The following is a 15418-nucleotide window of genomic DNA, read 5'->3' as shown; positions in this document are numbered from 1 at the left end:
TGTGAACAGTTTGGGGAAACAAATTCTATAAAAGAAAATTGAATTTTGGTACATGTTGGGGTGAATTTATTAGAAATTGTGATCAATAATTAAATACTCATGGGGGAAGAAAAGGACACGCATGCAAAATAGAGACAGACCAAGGGTAACAAAAAGCTACTGACCAACGCTGCCAATACACACTTTCTTTCTTTTACCTTCTTCTTTCTCCATTGTTCACTCTGATAAGGACCATTGGACCCAACACTACACAATATTATTACCAAACCTAAAGAATTTTTCTCTTTATATTTTTTTAAAGAACAAAAAAAGAAAAGAGAGAATATTATTTTATTAAGTAGTAGCGAAAACTCAAAAGAGTAAAGAAGCAGAAGAAAGAAGAAAGAAGAAAGAAGAACAACACGCGAGAAACTTCAGATCTTTCCTCTCTCCGCATCTCCCTTTTTTGCATCTTCGTGTAATCATCGTAGAAGAAGAAGAAGAAGAAGCCTTTTGTTACTTTACTTTCTCCGGAAATTTCGTATCTTTGCGTGTTTTGAGAATCTTTCTACCCTTCTCGGATTTGGATTCCGATTGTTTGGAGTTATCGATCGGAGAGATCGTGTCACATTAAGGTAAAAACAGAGTTTTTCTGGAGTTCTGTTTCGGTTCTGTTTTTTATGGTTTGTCGGTGGGTTTACTGTTACCTCCTCCGAGAATCGAGGGTTGAGATCCGTATTATCTTTCTTCAATCGGCATTGCTACAATTTCTATCGTTTTTTTTTGTTTTGTTTTTTTCGAATCACTGATTCAGCGGAATAACAGAGTTTGATTTCGATGTTTCTGATTACTAGTACTGTTTCTTTTTAACGGTTTCTGTCTCATTTAAAGTTTTGAGATTGCATTTATGGCGATAGCTAAAGTAATGCTTTTTTGTTTTGTTTTGTTTAGGAGATAAGTCTTTAATGCAGAGAAATCGTGTGAATATGGATTCTTAAGCCCCACTTTATTTGCAGATCTGGAGCTTTTTTATCGAGAAGAACAAAAAGGTTTAAATAAGTTCTTGTTTCTATGTTACTGTTTTTGTGGTAATGGCTGAGGCAAATATCTTGTGGGTTTGGTTCTGCTTTAGTTCTTATGTTCACGGGGAATCTCCGCTTTGAAAGTTCGTGGCCGTGTAAAAGAGATATATATTTAATGCCATCACAGGATGATTTATTGGCTTCTTCATCCTTAACGTTCATACTTTTGATTCGAAACCCAAGAAAGATGTGATGATTCTTGCTTTAATTTGTTTTTGACAAGTTTTGTCTTCTGTTTCTCCAGGTTTGTTTTGTCTCATAAGTGATGGTCGTATGACTCACATGCATGTCCTCTGAGCTCGTTTAGCATCAAGAAGCTTTCCCTTTGAATTGATATGTCAGGTAAATTATGTTGTTTGATGTTTCGGCTATTCATGTATCCGCTTTTGGGTTCCCTGTGGATGAAACAAGGAAATTTCCTTAATGTCATGAGGATCAATCTTGAATTTGAGATAGTTAGATATTCTCATTTACTGAGACTTTGCAGATTACTTACTTTGATTTTTTTCTATTGAAGGTGTTGAAGAAATCAGTACATTTGACGAATTTAGGGGAAGAAGATCAGACTTTGAAATCTCAGAAGATGAGAGACGCCGCTCAAAAATAGGGAATTTTAAGAAGAAGGCCATTAATGCTTCAACCAAGTTCACTCATTCTTTGAAGAAACGTGGGAAAAGGAAAATTGACTATCGGATTCCTGCAGTCTCCATTGAAGATGTAAGGGATGAAAAAGAGGAGAGCGTTGTGCTTGAATTCCGCCGTAAGCTTCTTGAGAGAGATTTGTTACCTCCTAGACATGATGAGTACCATACTCTTCTGAGGTTTGTCTGTTCTTTAGTAGCTACATACGCACTCTGGTCGCTTTAGCTAAAAATATGGTGTGTTGCTAATACTGTCAAGTTAACCAACTCTCCATTTTGAAAATGTAGGTTTTTGAATGCCAGGGATCTTAACATTGAAAAAACCATCCAGATGTGGGAAGAAATGCTTAGATGGAGAAAAGAGTATGGGACAGATACCATACTAGAGGTAAGGAGTTAATGATTCAAGTTCAGCTTGTTTGTTGTGTCATATAAAAAATAAGTAATTCCTCGTGCTGTCAGGTTAAGAACCGAGAAATAATGGTTGAAAACCGATAAAAACATAGTATATCACTATTCTTGATATTTGGATGCAAGCATCTATTCATTTTCTGAATTAGTTGATGGATTCAGTGTCAAGCTCTTATAATTTTCTGCTTCTATGTATGTGGATGGTAGGATTTTGATTTCGAAGAGCTTGAAGAAGTTTTGCAATACTATCCTCAAGGCTATCATGGAGTTGACAAGGAAGGAAGACCTGTCTACATTGAAAGACTTGGAAAAGCTCATCCCGCTAAGCTTATGCGTATCACTACCATCGATAGATATTTAAAGTACCATGTGCAAGAGTTTGAGAGAGCTCTCCTTGAGAAATTCCCTGCATGCTCCATTGCCGCAAAGCGCCGAATCTGTTCCACGACTACAATACTGGATGTGCAAGGATTGGTAATTATTTAAGTTCTTACCAAACTTTGGAACTTTTCTGCATTGTGTCATGCTTTGAAGCAGAACTTGCTCCTTTAGTGCTTCTAGATTCTTATCTGTGCAGTGTCATGTTAATGACAGGGAATTAAGAACTTTACACCAACAGCTGCAAATCTTGTGGCTGCCATGTCGAAGATAGACAACAGCTACTACCCTGAGGTACTTGAGTTTCTCAATTTTACATCTTATATCTTCTTCACATGCATTCCCTGTTGTTTGAAGTCATCATATTATTTTGCAGACGTTGCACAGAATGTACATTGTAAATGCTGGAACAGGTTTCAAAAAGATGCTTTGGCCTGCTGCTCAGAAGTTTCTTGATGCAAAGACCATTGCAAAGATACATGTACAGCCTTTCAGCCTAGCTCTCTATTTGGTCAACTATTACCATGTGTAGTTCATCTTATCTCTGTCAATGCAGGTGCTGGAACCCAAATCTTTATTTAAGTTACATGAAGTCATTGATTCAAGGTAGCTTTTTTTCTATTTAAACTGCAACTGAAAAATTCCAGATATCATGTCTAGCCAATACTTATGAGCTCCGGTACTCTGCGCTTTAGTCAATTGCCAGAATTCCTTGGAGGTTCATGCTCTTGCTTTGGTGATGGAGGAGGGTGTCTTCGCTCTAATAAAGGACCCTGGAATGATCCTGAAATAATGAAGGTAAAATCTACATCTTATTAAATTTTGCTTTTACATTTCGAGGATGCTGTTCCTAAGGAACTTTTAAGTAGGATTTCAGCTTCTAGTCCCGCTTTGTACATGAAGCTCATTTTAGATCTATGCCTTGTTTAGCTCATCTACCACGGCGAATCATCACTTTTTCGGCAAATGACCAGGAAGCTGAGTGACCCGCATAATTCTTCATCCTACATAAGTATACATCCATCGAAGGTAAATGAATCTATCAAGCCAATTCTCTGTTTGTTGTAGAACTTTTTTTCCAGTAATATGACAATGCAACCTTGGATTTTCAGGCTATACAAGCTGAGACTTCAGCAGCAGAGTCGGTATCTTGTTCGGATGTTCCTACTTCTCCAACTGGAAGATTATGCTCAGCCTCTGCTCATGAGAATTCAGCTTATGTGGAAGTGAGTTCTTGTGTTAGTACGAGTTCTTGTGTTAGTACATTTGTGTCACAGAACACCTTAGTTTGATACTGACCGGAACAATATGATCTATGCAGGCTAGGGCATCAGATGTTAATGGCTATTATAGTTGCGATGACAAGTTTGCCATACCTGACAAAGCTACTAACAGAAAAAACCAAGAGAGGCAATCCCTTTACAAAATGCCCGAACTCAATCAAACTACTCTCGATTTAAAATGTGAAACATCTCCACCAGGTTATACTTCTTATTCAGGCTTTTCTCATAAAACAATTTCATTATATATATGGCTCTTTTTTAGATCAAATGGTGCTTGGTGCTAAATATTACGGATTTCCTGTATAGTTTTCTCACCTTCTGAATTTCGTCTTCCCTCTGGTATCTCCTAGGTGCTCCGATCATGCGTTGGCTTCATGATTTAAGGGGAACCATTGACAATATAAAATGTGAGAACCTAGCGAAAAGGCTACTTTCTTTAATGCTGAAACTAGCTGCAGTTTTCCGTTATACTCCGCTTGAGCTTCTGAGAAGCCAGACTACAGTCAGCCCTTCAAGTCCAACAGAAGATGACAGTAGGTGTAGCTTCATCTCAGCTCCTAGAGAGCCCACAATGAAAGACCGGATTCTTCCATGTTTGGAGCGTATTCAGGAACTGGAGAAATGTTATGAGGATATTCGGAACAAACCCGTCTCCATACCTGTAGAGAAGGAGAGAATGTTGATGGATTCTTTAGACAGAATCAAGTCAGTTGAGTTTGATCTCGACAAAACAAAGAGGGTACGATACCTTTCCTGTTAGTTTTTAACCTTCAAACTTATAGATTCAGTATGGACTCAAAACATTTTCATTGGCTGCAGCTTTTACACGCCACGGTGATGAAACAAATGGAAATAAATGAAATGCTGCAAAATTTACGAGAATCCCAACTTCATGTAAGTACCTAAATTGCCTCAGTACAGCAACGAACATTGTGATGAGATAACTAACATACTCGAGATTGTTTTTTTGTTGTGCAGAGAAGAAGAAGATTGTTCTGTTAAAAACCATAAGAGAACATCTGAGTTTTGCATAAATACAAATCTGCACATACAGAGAGAGAGAGAGAAGCGGAAACAAAACACACATGTTAGTTTCTTTAGCTCTTTCCCTTCTCTTCTAACTTGGTTCACAACTTTTTTCTCCTTTCTAAATAGGTCCCTCTGCTTCCACTTTTTAAGTTATAAAAAGAAGAAGAAGAAGAAGAAAACATCTGATGATCAATCCTGTCTTTGATAATTATAGATTGAGAGGTCAGAGTATTAAGAACCACCAAAAAAATCCTTTTGTTGTAATCGGTGTAGATAAGAAAACTACACTAAGCTAAACAAATGAGATTTTGTAAATCTTTTTTTCAAGGTATTTTGATAACGAGTAAACACACTCTCGAGTCTCTGAAGAATCCATTTTGTTTAACATGAAAGCAAAACCTATATTATTAGTATTATTATTGATTTTGCAGTTGTCAAGGTTACATGATAATGATGGCGACTCTTACGAAAGCAATGAGATAAAGACAAAACAGCCCTCGCAATCAGAGAACTCTGTATACGAATTAAGGAAGGGTAAAAACGTCAACGTATAACAAAATAAGGAAATTAAAATCAGAAAAAATAGAGACCGTCCTTTTCCACTGTGAACGAAGATAAATCTCTCTCTCTCTCTCTCTCTTCTTGTCCGTTCGTGCTCTGGACTCGCTCTCAATTCGATCCGATGATAATTTATGCAACTCGAAACTTAAATTAGAATCATACTTTATTTCTCTGGATTTGGCTGTTTCAATTGCTTGAATTGCTTCGCCAGGTGAATGAATCTATCGATCCTAGGTTTTCTCCGCCTCTGATTTTTCATGTTCCTGAGTTTTTGGAATTGTTAGGGTTTGAGTTCTTGAGGAGGCTTGAGAAGTACATATTATTGGTTTCGTTTCCCTCCTCTTCGATTATGTCGGTAGTTTAGGTTTCTGGGCATGGACTTTGATATTTGTGTACAGAGAGATTGCAGGTTTGATCTTACTTTCGAAGCGTTTTGCTTGTTAGATATTCTTATGGAGTCCTAATCTAGATGGTGTTTTCATGCTTGATTTTTCACTAAATGCGATTTATGTCACAATTCGATGTTTTAAGTTTGTTGGTGTATTGGATTCTAACTATATTGTAGTTTCTTCTGTTGTTCCCTGGCTTCCAGAGTTTAGTAATAAAGGTGCTTTTCGATATATGTAGGTGTCTTTTATTTATCAACTGAACAATGTCTAATTACCAAGGGGACGATGCTGAGTACATGGAAGATGTGGATGATGAAATGGATGAGGATGATTTAGATGAGGATTTTCGTGGGGATGATATGGCTGTCTCGGATTCTGATGTCGATGAGTTTGACTACTCAGTAAGTGTTCCTGTATGAAGTCTCAAATGATTATTTGAAATGTATGCTAACTTGAATTAATAATAATTTCTATAATCTCTTACTCTGTTGTGTCGGTTCTTGGTTTCAGAATAATAAAATAGCTGATACTTCAGCTGACCAAGCTCGGAAAGGGAAAGACATCCAGGGGATTCCTTGGGACAGGCTTAGTATTACGAGAGAGAAATACAGACAAACTAGACTTGAACAGTATAAAAATTATGAAAATGTCCCTAATTCTGGTGAATCCTCAGGGAAAGTAAGTCTTCCATTCTCTATGTCTCTTAGGTTGTTTTCTATATGTTTCACTAATATTGGTTTCAACTCTTACTTATCATTTTCTTAAATAAATACAGGATTGCATGGCCACACAGAAAGGGGCCCTTTTTTACGATTTCTGGCGGAATACAAGATCTATCAAATCAAGTATTCTTCATTTCCAGGTTCATATCATTGAAACATATCTTTTTTTTTTTATTCAGTCGATGTTCTTTTTTGGTAATTCAATCAGTATGTCATGTGTGTGGGTAATGAGGATGTACAAATTGCTACAACTGTCAACCTAAGTTAAAACTCATATGGATACTTAGAATGTTTATTCTGCTAGAAACTATTTCTACGCAGACATCTAACGAAAAAGTTGTTTTCTTTGTATTGTAGTTGAGGAATTTGGTTTGGGCAACTTCTAAGCACGATGTCTACCTTATGTCACAATATTTGGTGAGCCACTATTCTACTTTGACATCTGGAAAGCATGAAGTTCTCAATGTTCAAGGTCATGTTTCCCCATCTGAGGTTAGTTTGTTCCAGAATGAGAAAGGATTCTTCTTTAACACCTACATCAGTTAATGGTGGTTCTTTGTTCTTTTTCTTGTGTGAGTGCAGAAACATCCTGGAAGTTTGTTGGAGGGATTTACAAAGACTCAAGTGAGTACACTCGCAGTGAGAGATAAATTTTTAGTTGCCGGTGGATTTCAAGGAGAACTTATATGCAAGGTAAGCTCTAGGGTTTTTACGAATCATGGATTCCACACAAAAATTACATGCAATGTAATCAAGGAACTTCATCTGTTTCCACATTTATTTGATCCAGCATCTTGATAGACCTGGTGTGAGCTATTGTTCACGTACAACTTATGATGATAATGCTATAACCAATGCTATTGAGATTTATAACAAACCCAGGTATTTTGCATGTCTTCTGCTTGAGGTTGTTTGTGCCAACTTGTGCAACTTCCAGCTTCTAACCGATCTTTTGATGTTTGTCTATCTGCAGTGGGGCACTTCATTTTACTGCCTCGAATAATGATTGTGGAGTCAGAGATTTTGATATGGAGAGATACCAGCTTGTTAACCATTTTCGCTTTCCATGGCCGGTGAATGTAAGTCCCCACTTGTTTCTTGATTTTTGGTTTTGGCTTGGTATAAGTTGATCTGTAGCGCTTGTGGCAGTAATTTCAGTTACAAATCGGATATCTTCTTTTACATAACGAAATTCTAAATGTAGTTGTACCCACAAATCATTTAACGAAAGTTTTTTTTTTGGTATGGACAGCACACATCTTTAAGTCCTGATGGTAAATTATTGACGATTGTGGGAGATAACCCAGAAGGCCTTCTGGTAGAACCCAACACTGGAAAGGTACAGATACGATCTCTGTGTTTAAGTATCCCTGAATACATATGCTTTCCGAACTAAATTTGGAATTTTCGACAGACGCTGGCAACGTTATCAGGACATTTGGACTTTTCCTTTGCATCGGCATGGCATCCAGATGGGTTCACTTTCTCCACTGGTAACCAGGACAAAACCTGCCGGGTTTGGGACATTCGTAACCTTTCTAAATCTGTTGCTGTCTTGAGGGGTAACCTTGGAGCAATCCGATCCATCCGCTACACATCTGATGGGAAATACATGGCCATGGCTGAGCCGGCTGACTTTGTCCATGTGTATGATGTCTCAAACGGGTATGAAACGGAGCAAGAGATCGACTTCTTTGGGGAGATCTCGGGAATATCATTTAGCCCCGACACAGAAGCACTCTTCATCGGCGTCTGGGACCGCACTTACGGAAGTCTAATTGAGTATGGCCGGCGCCACAACTACTCCTACCTTGATTCATTTCTATAATCACCCGAGATATCAGAGGAATAAAAGAGCCTATACATATGTGCCGCACTCTCCTGTCGCTTTGTTAAACTGAGAAAACCTGAGAAAAGAAAAAACATAAAACTCAAGTCGATCTCTAATGGTGTAAATGATGTGTTGTGCAAGTACTAATAGGAATGTCACAGAGAGCCGATTTAGTTAGTTGATTTTCTTTTATCTGAGTGTTTGAGTTTATGTATTGTACATAAGTGTTGAGGTTCGGCGTGAGTTTGCATCAAGTATCAACTCTAGGCAAAGACAACATTAGTCGAGCTTGTGGCTCGTTATTTGGCTTTAAGTCACTTGTAGAGGAACTCTGTTTAAAAACTGTTTCTGCCGATTGTGGCTCGTTATTTGGCTATAGTCATTTGTAGGAGAACTCTGCTTGAGAACTGTTTCTGCCGATTGTTGGATCAATGATATAATGTTTCATAATATTTCTGTTTCCTGTACTATATAATGTAGATTGTGGACTAAATTGAACAAAAGAGAAAATAGGGTTTTTAAATTGTATCTGACTAAATTACAGGAGGTCGAGCGCAATTATTTTCTTTGAAAATCTCATAATCCAGAAAGAACCAACGAGAGAATGCCACATCATCCATCCGTAATCGTATCCTCACAAACAAAATCTTCTTCTGCTGCTTCTCCTTCTTCACAGAAGCCAAAACAGATTACTCAAGATCATAAATCCAAAACCACTCATTTCTCTTTCACTGAAAATTTTCTTAGAGAAGAAGAAGAAGCAAAATGGCCTCAAGTGCATCAGCTTTGCTCTCACCAACCACATTCTCCACTGCAATCTCCCACAAAAACCCTAACTCCATCTCATTCCATGGTCTCCGTCCCCTCCGTCTAGGTGGCTCGTCCTCCGCCTTACCCAAACTATCAACCACCTCCGGAAGAAAATCATCCTCCGCCGTCGTGAGAGCTGAGCTAAGCCCTTCCATCGTCATAAGTCTCAGCACGGGTCTCTCCCTCTTCCTTGGCCGTTTCGTCTTCTTCAACTTCCAGAGAGAGAACGTAGCAAAACAAGGTTTACCGGAGCAGAACGGAAAAACCCATTTCGAAGCTGGAGATGATCGTGCTAAGGAATACGTCAGCCTCTTGAAATCGAACGATCCAATTGGATTCAACATTGTTGATGTTCTTGCTTGGGGTTCTATTGGACACATCGTTGCTTACTACATCTTGGCAACTTCCAGCAATGGATACGACCCAAGCTTCTTTGGATGATTCATTTCAATCTCTTTTCTCTCGTATATGTATATGTTTGACTTGTGTTGCAAGCTATCTAATCTGTTCTCTATCTCTGTTTCTTCATATTCCTCTGTTGTCGTTGTTGTCTAAGACTTGTCCCTCTTTTTGCAACTTTCTTATTTCTCCATTTAAAAAGATTGGTTTGCAGAGTTTCAAGAAGAACATAAAAGTATACACTATGGAAACAGAGAGATGAAATCACATTTTCACTTACGCTAATGTTCGTACGAAATACTTGGGTGATTTGGTGAAGCTAGTTTCATACCTAAGAGAGAGTCTAGATGTGAGATATCAGAAGAAGATAAAACCAATGTCTCAACAAAAACAGTATGCTCAAAGATAAAGTATACAAAAACACCAAAAACAAAAAATAAACCTTAAGTTTAGATCAAGTTACGGCTGCAAATAAAAAACCATTGTAATACGGAGGGTAGTGTCTATGGAAATGCAAGTCTGAATCCTTATGATTCACATCCTCAATCAAAGAAAACTTGGCATGTTTCTGGACCTCGAAAAGAAAGTGCCAACTCTTCGATCATCTCATCTATTGTTTCTTGCGCATAGGTTGTCGAAAAAGAGATTGTCGCAGACTTTAAGCAGAGAGCATTTCTCAAGATGTATTTAGCCACATCCATCTGGTTCTGCAGCAATCCATGCATCTCACTCCAATAGAACGTTTCGAGACTCGACAACAAACATTTAGGAACACAATTCAATTGATTGTCCCAATGATTTGGTAGATTTACACGCCTGTCTGGATGATCCTGTAATCAAACATGAGAAGTTAGGCTTAAACATTATAGTAAATTGAACCAAGAGAATAGGTTTCTAACGAATAAACTTACTTCTATCACGTAAGTCTCGAGATCTCGTAAATTAGGAGAATCCCTGAGTAACCGAGCAAGTAAAATTGACCAATCTGAATCACATGAACATATCTTCAAAGTTTCAAGCTGGTTGAAAACAAGACCCTCATGATATAAAGACTGCACAAGATCACAAAGGATTCAACCTCAAGAAACCCCGGTTTATGGTATTGTTCGAAAATGAGATTGATAGATGGATGGAAACAGATTACCTCTTCTTTGTAGACTCCTAAGCATAACGAAAGCCGCTTAACAGATGTGAATGATCTAAAACACTTTTTGATATTTTGGAATGTCAATAAAAAATCTGCCTCCTCCAACTTAGGCATAGCTTCAAAAGAGTAGGCGTATCGAGGACTATCACTATCACCATTACTGTCTAGCCTTTCATCAGTGACTTTGAAATACTTCAAAGAAGGAGTATTCATCATAAGCCCATCAAGATCACAAGCAACAGACATCTTTAGGGTTAGTCTCTGCAAGGACTTGACAATCACACTCACTTTTCCCAAATTGTCAATTTCATCTCTTTCCACAACAAGATCCTCAAGAACAGGGCAGTTGGAAAGAAGTCGGTGAAGAGAATTTTCATCCGAGTAAGTCACACGTCTAAGGAACAACGTTTTCAGGGAGGGGAGACATACCGTACCAGGAACATCCACGAGAATCTCGTCTTTCAGTGTCAAGATCACAATCGATTTGCAGATATACAAGCTACTAGGCAACTTAGTTGGACGCTCCGCAAAAGATAAAAGCTTGAGACATAACTCACGGACGTTTTTATAGATTGCAAGTGAAACCCAAAAATCGATATCTTCAGGTTCGATTGATCCATTTTCTATATACCTAAACTTGAGACTCAATCTTTCAATGGCCGGAGCTTTATGTACTGGCAGATTCAAAGAAATAAATCTTGCAAACCCCTGCCCTCTAGACATTGAATAACAACTATAATCGAACTCCAGCCTAGGTAGCCACATCCAAAGAGACTTCCATCGCATTGATAGAATACTTGTGCTTACAGCATCTTTTGTTGGAAGAAATGAAAGTACCTTCACCAGCAATTCCTCAGGCAACTGACTGAGCTTGTCCATTTCTCCACAATCTCAACGTTTCTTTTCTTTGTTTTTGACCAAGATTCTCTTACCTTGAAGAATAAGAAACTTGGAATCTGTCCAAGAAAAATAGTGAACACAAGTAAGAACATAGACAAGGAATAATAAGACAAAGGAAAAGAAGAAATATAAGAAACTTTTCAATTGCACGCTTAGGCATATAGAGAAGATGATTACTCTTCTCTAGGATATGATTTATTGCCTTGTCTAGGGGAAACGAACAGTTTTGTTCTCTTAATTAATTTTCTTAATGAATAATGAAGGAAATGTTTTTTGCAAGAAATTAAACTGTTTGTAATAAACACATGGATTCCAGAAATTTTAATGGAAAATGCTCACTAAAACATTTAAGTAATCTAACATTTACTGTGCATATTACATTCGTACTATCCCATTCATGTCAATCTTGAAATAACATATACTACCTATAAGTGTTCAAGTTCCATATATTCAATAAGCCTACTTGAAACTTTTCATGTAAAAGGTGTCCGAACACGAACTACTTATTTTATTTTTCCATGTAAACAATTTTGTGTTGTATTGGCTTCCTCTTGAGACAAGCATGCACACTACATTTTTTTTTTTTTTTTTTAATAAGAATGTAAATTTCATTAAAATGACAGTTTAGCCTTTACAATGAGCTTAACCTAAAAGATATTTTCATGAAGCTAACATGGTCTCATGCTAACAAATTTTCTGAAACACATTCTTAAACCGCTTCAAAAATTTGTGAAAACCAAATCAATACTGCTTTTGGACTACAGGTTTAAGAACAAACTAGATTCAATTCATTAAGCCACACACACTTCCTTGCCTCAAGAAAACCTAATTGATTTCTGCTTCCATCTAGCCTAATAAATTTCATCAAACCCTTAATGACTTAAATCTATCATAATATGAGTCATTTTTCTTTTAAGAGGAAGTTATGGGCCAAGGCTCATATAGAGTCACCCTTGCCGAAAATTTTTTTCAAGATTTTTCTCTTTACAAATTTAAAATTGCTACTCCTCCCAAGAGTTGCTCAACCCAAGGAGAGCACGATTACTCACTCCTTTGGAGTGGTCATGCCTACGCCTTTGAACAAAGAAAAACTTGATATACAATTAGGGGTCTAATGTTTTTTAATGATTTTTTAATCTTCTTATCTAGAATTAGGGGTCTAATGTTTATGTACATATTTTTCTTTAGTCTCCACCACATATGCATATACTAGATTCCTTTTTTTACATAGTCCACGCGTCAAATGCCTCTGTTTGAGGCCATCACCATCAATGCTTATGTAATTTGTTAAACTGGTCAGCTCTAGCGTTTCAAGGTCTTCTACCTTTTCTTCTAGGAGTTGCATAACCTGTTAAGACCAATAGGCACACGAATATTAGCGTCTGAACTAACATTAATTGGGATTCATGAGAATGAATAGAAAACATTCAAACATAATCGTGTTAAGAATATTAACCTTGACATAAAAGAGTGGACGCTTCCAACGTTTCTATATAAGGGCACACTTAAAAATTAATAAATAAACCTACAATCCATGAACCTAGGAATAAAACAGTAATCGATCTTAATCATTCCACTCAAAACCATACATATTCAATATCAAAATTCAATGGATTTTAAGTTTGATAATTTCGGACTATGGATACAGAGAAAAAAAAAACACTCGCAGAACATCTTGGGAGACCCTTATCATTATATTCCGTCTGACCCAAACAAAATTATAAGAAAAATCACCATGGACATCATCTGATAGAATCCCCTGCCATCGAATGAAATAAGAACGTCAGTCTATGGTTTAATCAACCAATGTTGTAGCTTCTCTGCTTGAGAAGGGAGATGTTGATTGGGGTTTTTTGTTTGTCAAAACACTTTATATTAGGTTTAACTATGACGGAGGAAAAAATAATTTACAGAAGACACCTGAGATGTGACCGTGAGATTCCCGATTGATACCATGAAATTGCGAACATGATAAAAACACTCAAAACAGAAAGAGAGACGTCAAACTGCGACAAATGATCAAAAAATAGAATAAGGAGATGTAAGAGGACGTGGCTAGGGTTGATATAGCCTGAGAGATGACGATTAGGGTTCCACTTGTTTTGAATTTGGAGGAAAAATCTCGCTTCCAAAGCTAATGATAGGATGGAGAGATGAGTGTCACGAGTCCATGCTTTAGAGGGATAGGGGAGAGAAGTTCAACAGTTTGCCGATAGTATTAAACCTAAAAAGAAATTGATTATAGAGAGATAAATATTGAAAACCAAAATTTACTATAACTTAACGTTTTTAGACTTTATCTTCTGTTAGATTTTGCCGAGATTTTGAATTCTTTAATGTGCTATTAATTAATTTTTTTACCAAATACACGTGTCCTCTCTTTAAGCGATGATGTGTCAGAAAGATGGAGAGAGTTCACCTCTTTTAATATATATGATTACGATTTACGGCTTGTAGCTAAAATGTTGAATTTATTGTAGCAGTTTTGGAAAAAGTTTTTTCCTTTAAATGAGTGGTTTTTTGCTTTCGTATTGAATAAAACAAATTAGCCGTTATCGATTTTTAGTTATATCATGTTAGACTTTTGGTAGAAAACAAATTGCAATGAAAAAATTTGCAACTGCTTTAAAGACAAAATTGAAATAGGTCAAATATTACAATATTTTTGGACAGAATATTCTGTGGTCAAATTTGTTTTTTCTGTACAAATAATCAATTAAAAGATTTAAACTAAGATACTTGTTACCATCCATTAATTGTTTCCACAAGACAAGAGGAGCAATTATGAAAGGCTCTAGCGGAGATGAAAGTATTCACTCATACAACAAGATTTGGTTTTACAACAAATGTTACGGTTATTGTAGTTTATATAAATAATGGTTTTGTTTATATAAGTTTTTAAAAACTTACTATTGTATTAATGTATCCAATCTTTTTGGTGTAGGTTCATAAATTATTCTTATGATATCATTAGATGATTAGAAAAAACAATACGAAAGCATGACTGGACATGTAATTATTACCTATACTGATACCATTTTCATAAGTCACGCTCAAATTATATGATAATGCGTGTGTGAATTGTAAACTTAATACTGTAACAATGAAGGAAATTGGAAGGAATGACATCGTCAGCTCCAATGAAGGAAATTGGAAGGAATAACAACATCTTTTTCTTGTACAAAGAGGTCGTCTGAATTTCGTACGACGGCGTGGACCAAACAAAGCAAGACACTTGTAACAATACCAAGAACCAGGCTTTGGAGGCAGTTTATGAACCACAATGCCCAAAGCGAGCCAATGATCAGCCCAACTACAATTATACGGTCACTAATATGTCGACCGTACAAGACCAACGGATGGTCTCTAAAGCAATATAGGAGCATCCACATGACCGCAAAGGAGGCAAGCGTGAGAAGAGCCACCGGATCACCGATCAAGAAGAGTGTGACCAAAGCTGCGGTTAAAAGAAAATAGTTAACAACAAAGTGGCAAAGGTTGAGTTTAGCACGCGAGGCAGCGGAGGAGAAAGAGGTTGGACGGTCAATGGAACCGAATGCTAGGAATTCCGACCACCATGGACGGTAGCTAGAAACAGAAGCTATTAGATTGTGCACCGACATGGAGATAACATCACCGACAGAGGGACTTATCTCCTCCGTCGTGATCAGAACAGTCTCCGCCGGTGCTAACATCGCTGATCGCCGGACACCACTTTTTAGTTCTATAGTCAACTAATTTAACCGAAATTAAAAAAAATTTGTACGTATATACATATATAACAAAACAAAAAGTGGTTCCCACGTTGATAACGTTATGGGCTGGGCCAGTTTCATTTAAGGGCCCATAAAATTCG

General features: G+C 37.2%; 5 protein-coding genes and 1 long non-coding RNA gene across 13 annotated transcripts; 3 read left to right on the top strand and 3 right to left on the bottom strand.

Annotated features, from left to right (window-relative positions):
* Window positions 1–145: 145 nt before the first annotated feature.
* On the top strand, window positions 146–5556 carry LOC9330580 (phosphatidylinositol/phosphatidylcholine transfer protein SFH13). Of its 6 annotated transcripts, none has more exons than XR_002329417.1 (17): window positions 339–614; window positions 931–1028; window positions 1306–1403; window positions 1579–1882; window positions 1991–2090; window positions 2321–2587; window positions 2708–2785; window positions 2868–2972; window positions 3048–3097; window positions 3187–3289; window positions 3422–3520; window positions 3604–3717; window positions 3813–3972; window positions 4125–4513; window positions 4594–4668; window positions 4753–4861; window positions 5235–5556. XR_002329417.1 is itself a non-coding variant. In XM_021013209.1 (16 exons), exons 3-16 carry the CDS (start codon window positions 1397–1399, stop codon window positions 4774–4776), a joined length of 1875 nt encoding a protein of 624 aa, XP_020868868.1. In that variant the 5' UTR covers window positions 339–614; window positions 996–1028; window positions 1306–1396; the 3' UTR covers window positions 4777–5222. The 6 variants fall into 6 exon arrangements, 3 of the variants coding, with proteins under 3 accessions (XP_020868870.1, XP_020868868.1, XP_020868867.1); XR_002329418.1 differs by lacking the exon at window positions 5235–5556 and adding an exon at window positions 4954–5222; XR_002329416.1 differs by lacking the exon at window positions 5235–5556 and adding an exon at window positions 4930–5222.
* LOC9330579 (uncharacterized WD repeat-containing protein C2A9.03) lies at window positions 5429–8758 on the top strand. Of its 3 annotated transcripts, none has more exons than XM_002894472.2 (10): window positions 5429–5575; window positions 5992–6154; window positions 6264–6431; window positions 6529–6615; window positions 6833–6967; window positions 7058–7168; window positions 7266–7357; window positions 7449–7554; window positions 7728–7814; window positions 7890–8758. In XM_002894472.2, exons 2-10 carry the CDS (start codon window positions 6017–6019, stop codon window positions 8301–8303), a joined length of 1338 nt encoding a protein of 445 aa, XP_002894518.1. In that variant the 5' UTR covers window positions 5429–5575; window positions 5992–6016; the 3' UTR covers window positions 8304–8758. The 3 variants fall into 3 exon arrangements, with proteins under 3 accessions (XP_002894518.1, XP_020868872.1, XP_020868871.1); XM_021013213.1 differs by having other exon boundaries at window positions 5509–5598; XM_021013212.1 differs by lacking the exon at window positions 5429–5575 and adding an exon at window positions 5676–5773.
* A 169-nt stretch (window positions 8759–8927) lies between these two features.
* Window positions 8928–9730, top strand: LOC9327911 (photosystem I reaction center subunit V, chloroplastic). Its single transcript, XM_002894471.2, has one exon. The coding sequence runs from the start codon at window positions 9072–9074 to the stop codon at window positions 9555–9557; it is 486 nt and encodes a 161-aa protein (XP_002894517.2). The 5' UTR covers window positions 8928–9071; the 3' UTR covers window positions 9558–9730.
* On the bottom strand, window positions 9562–11680 carry LOC9327910 (putative F-box/FBD/LRR-repeat protein At4g00315). The gene is made up of 3 exons (XM_021013214.1): window positions 10660–11680; window positions 10427–10567; window positions 9562–10345 (listed from the first exon to the last, which is right to left on the bottom strand). The coding sequence occupies exons 1-3, from the start codon at window positions 11539–11541 to the stop codon at window positions 10058–10060; spliced, it is 1311 nt and encodes a 436-aa protein (XP_020868873.1). The 5' UTR covers window positions 11542–11680; the 3' UTR covers window positions 9562–10057.
* A 1015-nt stretch (window positions 11681–12695) lies between these two features.
* LOC110225307 lies at window positions 12696–13948 on the bottom strand. Its single transcript, XR_002329700.1, has 3 exons — window positions 13924–13948; window positions 13019–13786; window positions 12696–12910 (listed from the first exon to the last, which is right to left on the bottom strand). It is a non-coding gene; the product is annotated as an uncharacterized LOC110225307 (long non-coding RNA).
* A 606-nt stretch (window positions 13949–14554) lies between these two features.
* LOC9330578 (PRA1 family protein G1) lies at window positions 14555–15304 on the bottom strand. Its single transcript, XM_002891801.2, has one exon. The coding sequence runs from the start codon at window positions 15255–15257 to the stop codon at window positions 14694–14696; it is 564 nt and encodes a 187-aa protein (XP_002891847.1). The 5' UTR covers window positions 15258–15304; the 3' UTR covers window positions 14555–14693.
* Window positions 15305–15418: the final 114 nt, after the last annotated feature.

This window comes from Arabidopsis lyrata (genome assembly GCF_000004255.2).
Source record: "Arabidopsis lyrata subsp. lyrata unplaced genomic scaffold ARALYscaffold_1, whole genome shotgun sequence".
Lineage (NCBI taxonomy): Eukaryota > Viridiplantae > Streptophyta > Magnoliopsida > Brassicales > Brassicaceae > Arabidopsis > Arabidopsis lyrata.
The sequence above is the reverse complement of the archived record's forward strand: the minus strand, read 5'-3'. Positions and strand labels throughout refer to the sequence as shown.

What these genes read in the sequence shown, in the direction of transcription:
- LOC9330580 (XM_021013211.1), top strand. An exon ending in ATGATCCTGAAATAATGAAG is followed by an intron (nt 3,290 to 3,421) that starts GTAAAATCTACA and finishes TGCCTTGTTTAG; the next exon opens with CTCATCTACCACGGCGAATC. An exon ending in ATCTCGACAAAACAAAGAGG is followed by an intron (nt 4,514 to 4,593) that starts GTACGATACCTT and finishes CATTGGCTGCAG; the next exon opens with CTTTTACACGCCACGGTGAT.
- LOC9330579 (XM_002894472.2), top strand. Translation starts at nt 6,017, where the DNA reads ATGTCTAATTACCAAGGGGACGATGCTGAGTACATGGAAGATGTGGAT. An exon ending in AAGGAGAACTTATATGCAAG is followed by an intron (nt 7,169 to 7,265) that starts GTAAGCTCTAGG and finishes TATTTGATCCAG; the next exon opens with CATCTTGATAGACCTGGTGT. An exon ending in TAGAACCCAACACTGGAAAG is followed by an intron (nt 7,815 to 7,889) that starts GTACAGATACGA and finishes AATTTTCGACAG; the next exon opens with ACGCTGGCAACGTTATCAGG.
- LOC9327911 (XM_002894471.2), top strand. Translation starts at nt 9,072, where the DNA reads ATGGCCTCAAGTGCATCAGCTTTGCTCTCACCAACCACATTCTCCACT.
- LOC9327910 (XM_021013214.1), bottom strand. Translation starts at nt 11,541, where the DNA reads ATGGACAAGCTCAGTCAGTTGCCTGAGGAATTGCTGGTGAAGGTACTT. An exon ending in TAGGAGTCTACAAAGAAGAG is followed by an intron (nt 10,568 to 10,659) that starts GTAATCTGTTTC and finishes GATCTTGTGCAG; the next exon opens with TCTTTATATCATGAGGGTCT. An exon ending in TCGAGACTTACGTGATAGAA is followed by an intron (nt 10,346 to 10,426) that starts GTAAGTTTATTC and finishes GTTTGATTACAG; the next exon opens with GATCATCCAGACAGGCGTGT.
- LOC9330578 (XM_002891801.2), bottom strand. Translation starts at nt 15,257, where the DNA reads ATGTTAGCACCGGCGGAGACTGTTCTGATCACGACGGAGGAGATAAGT.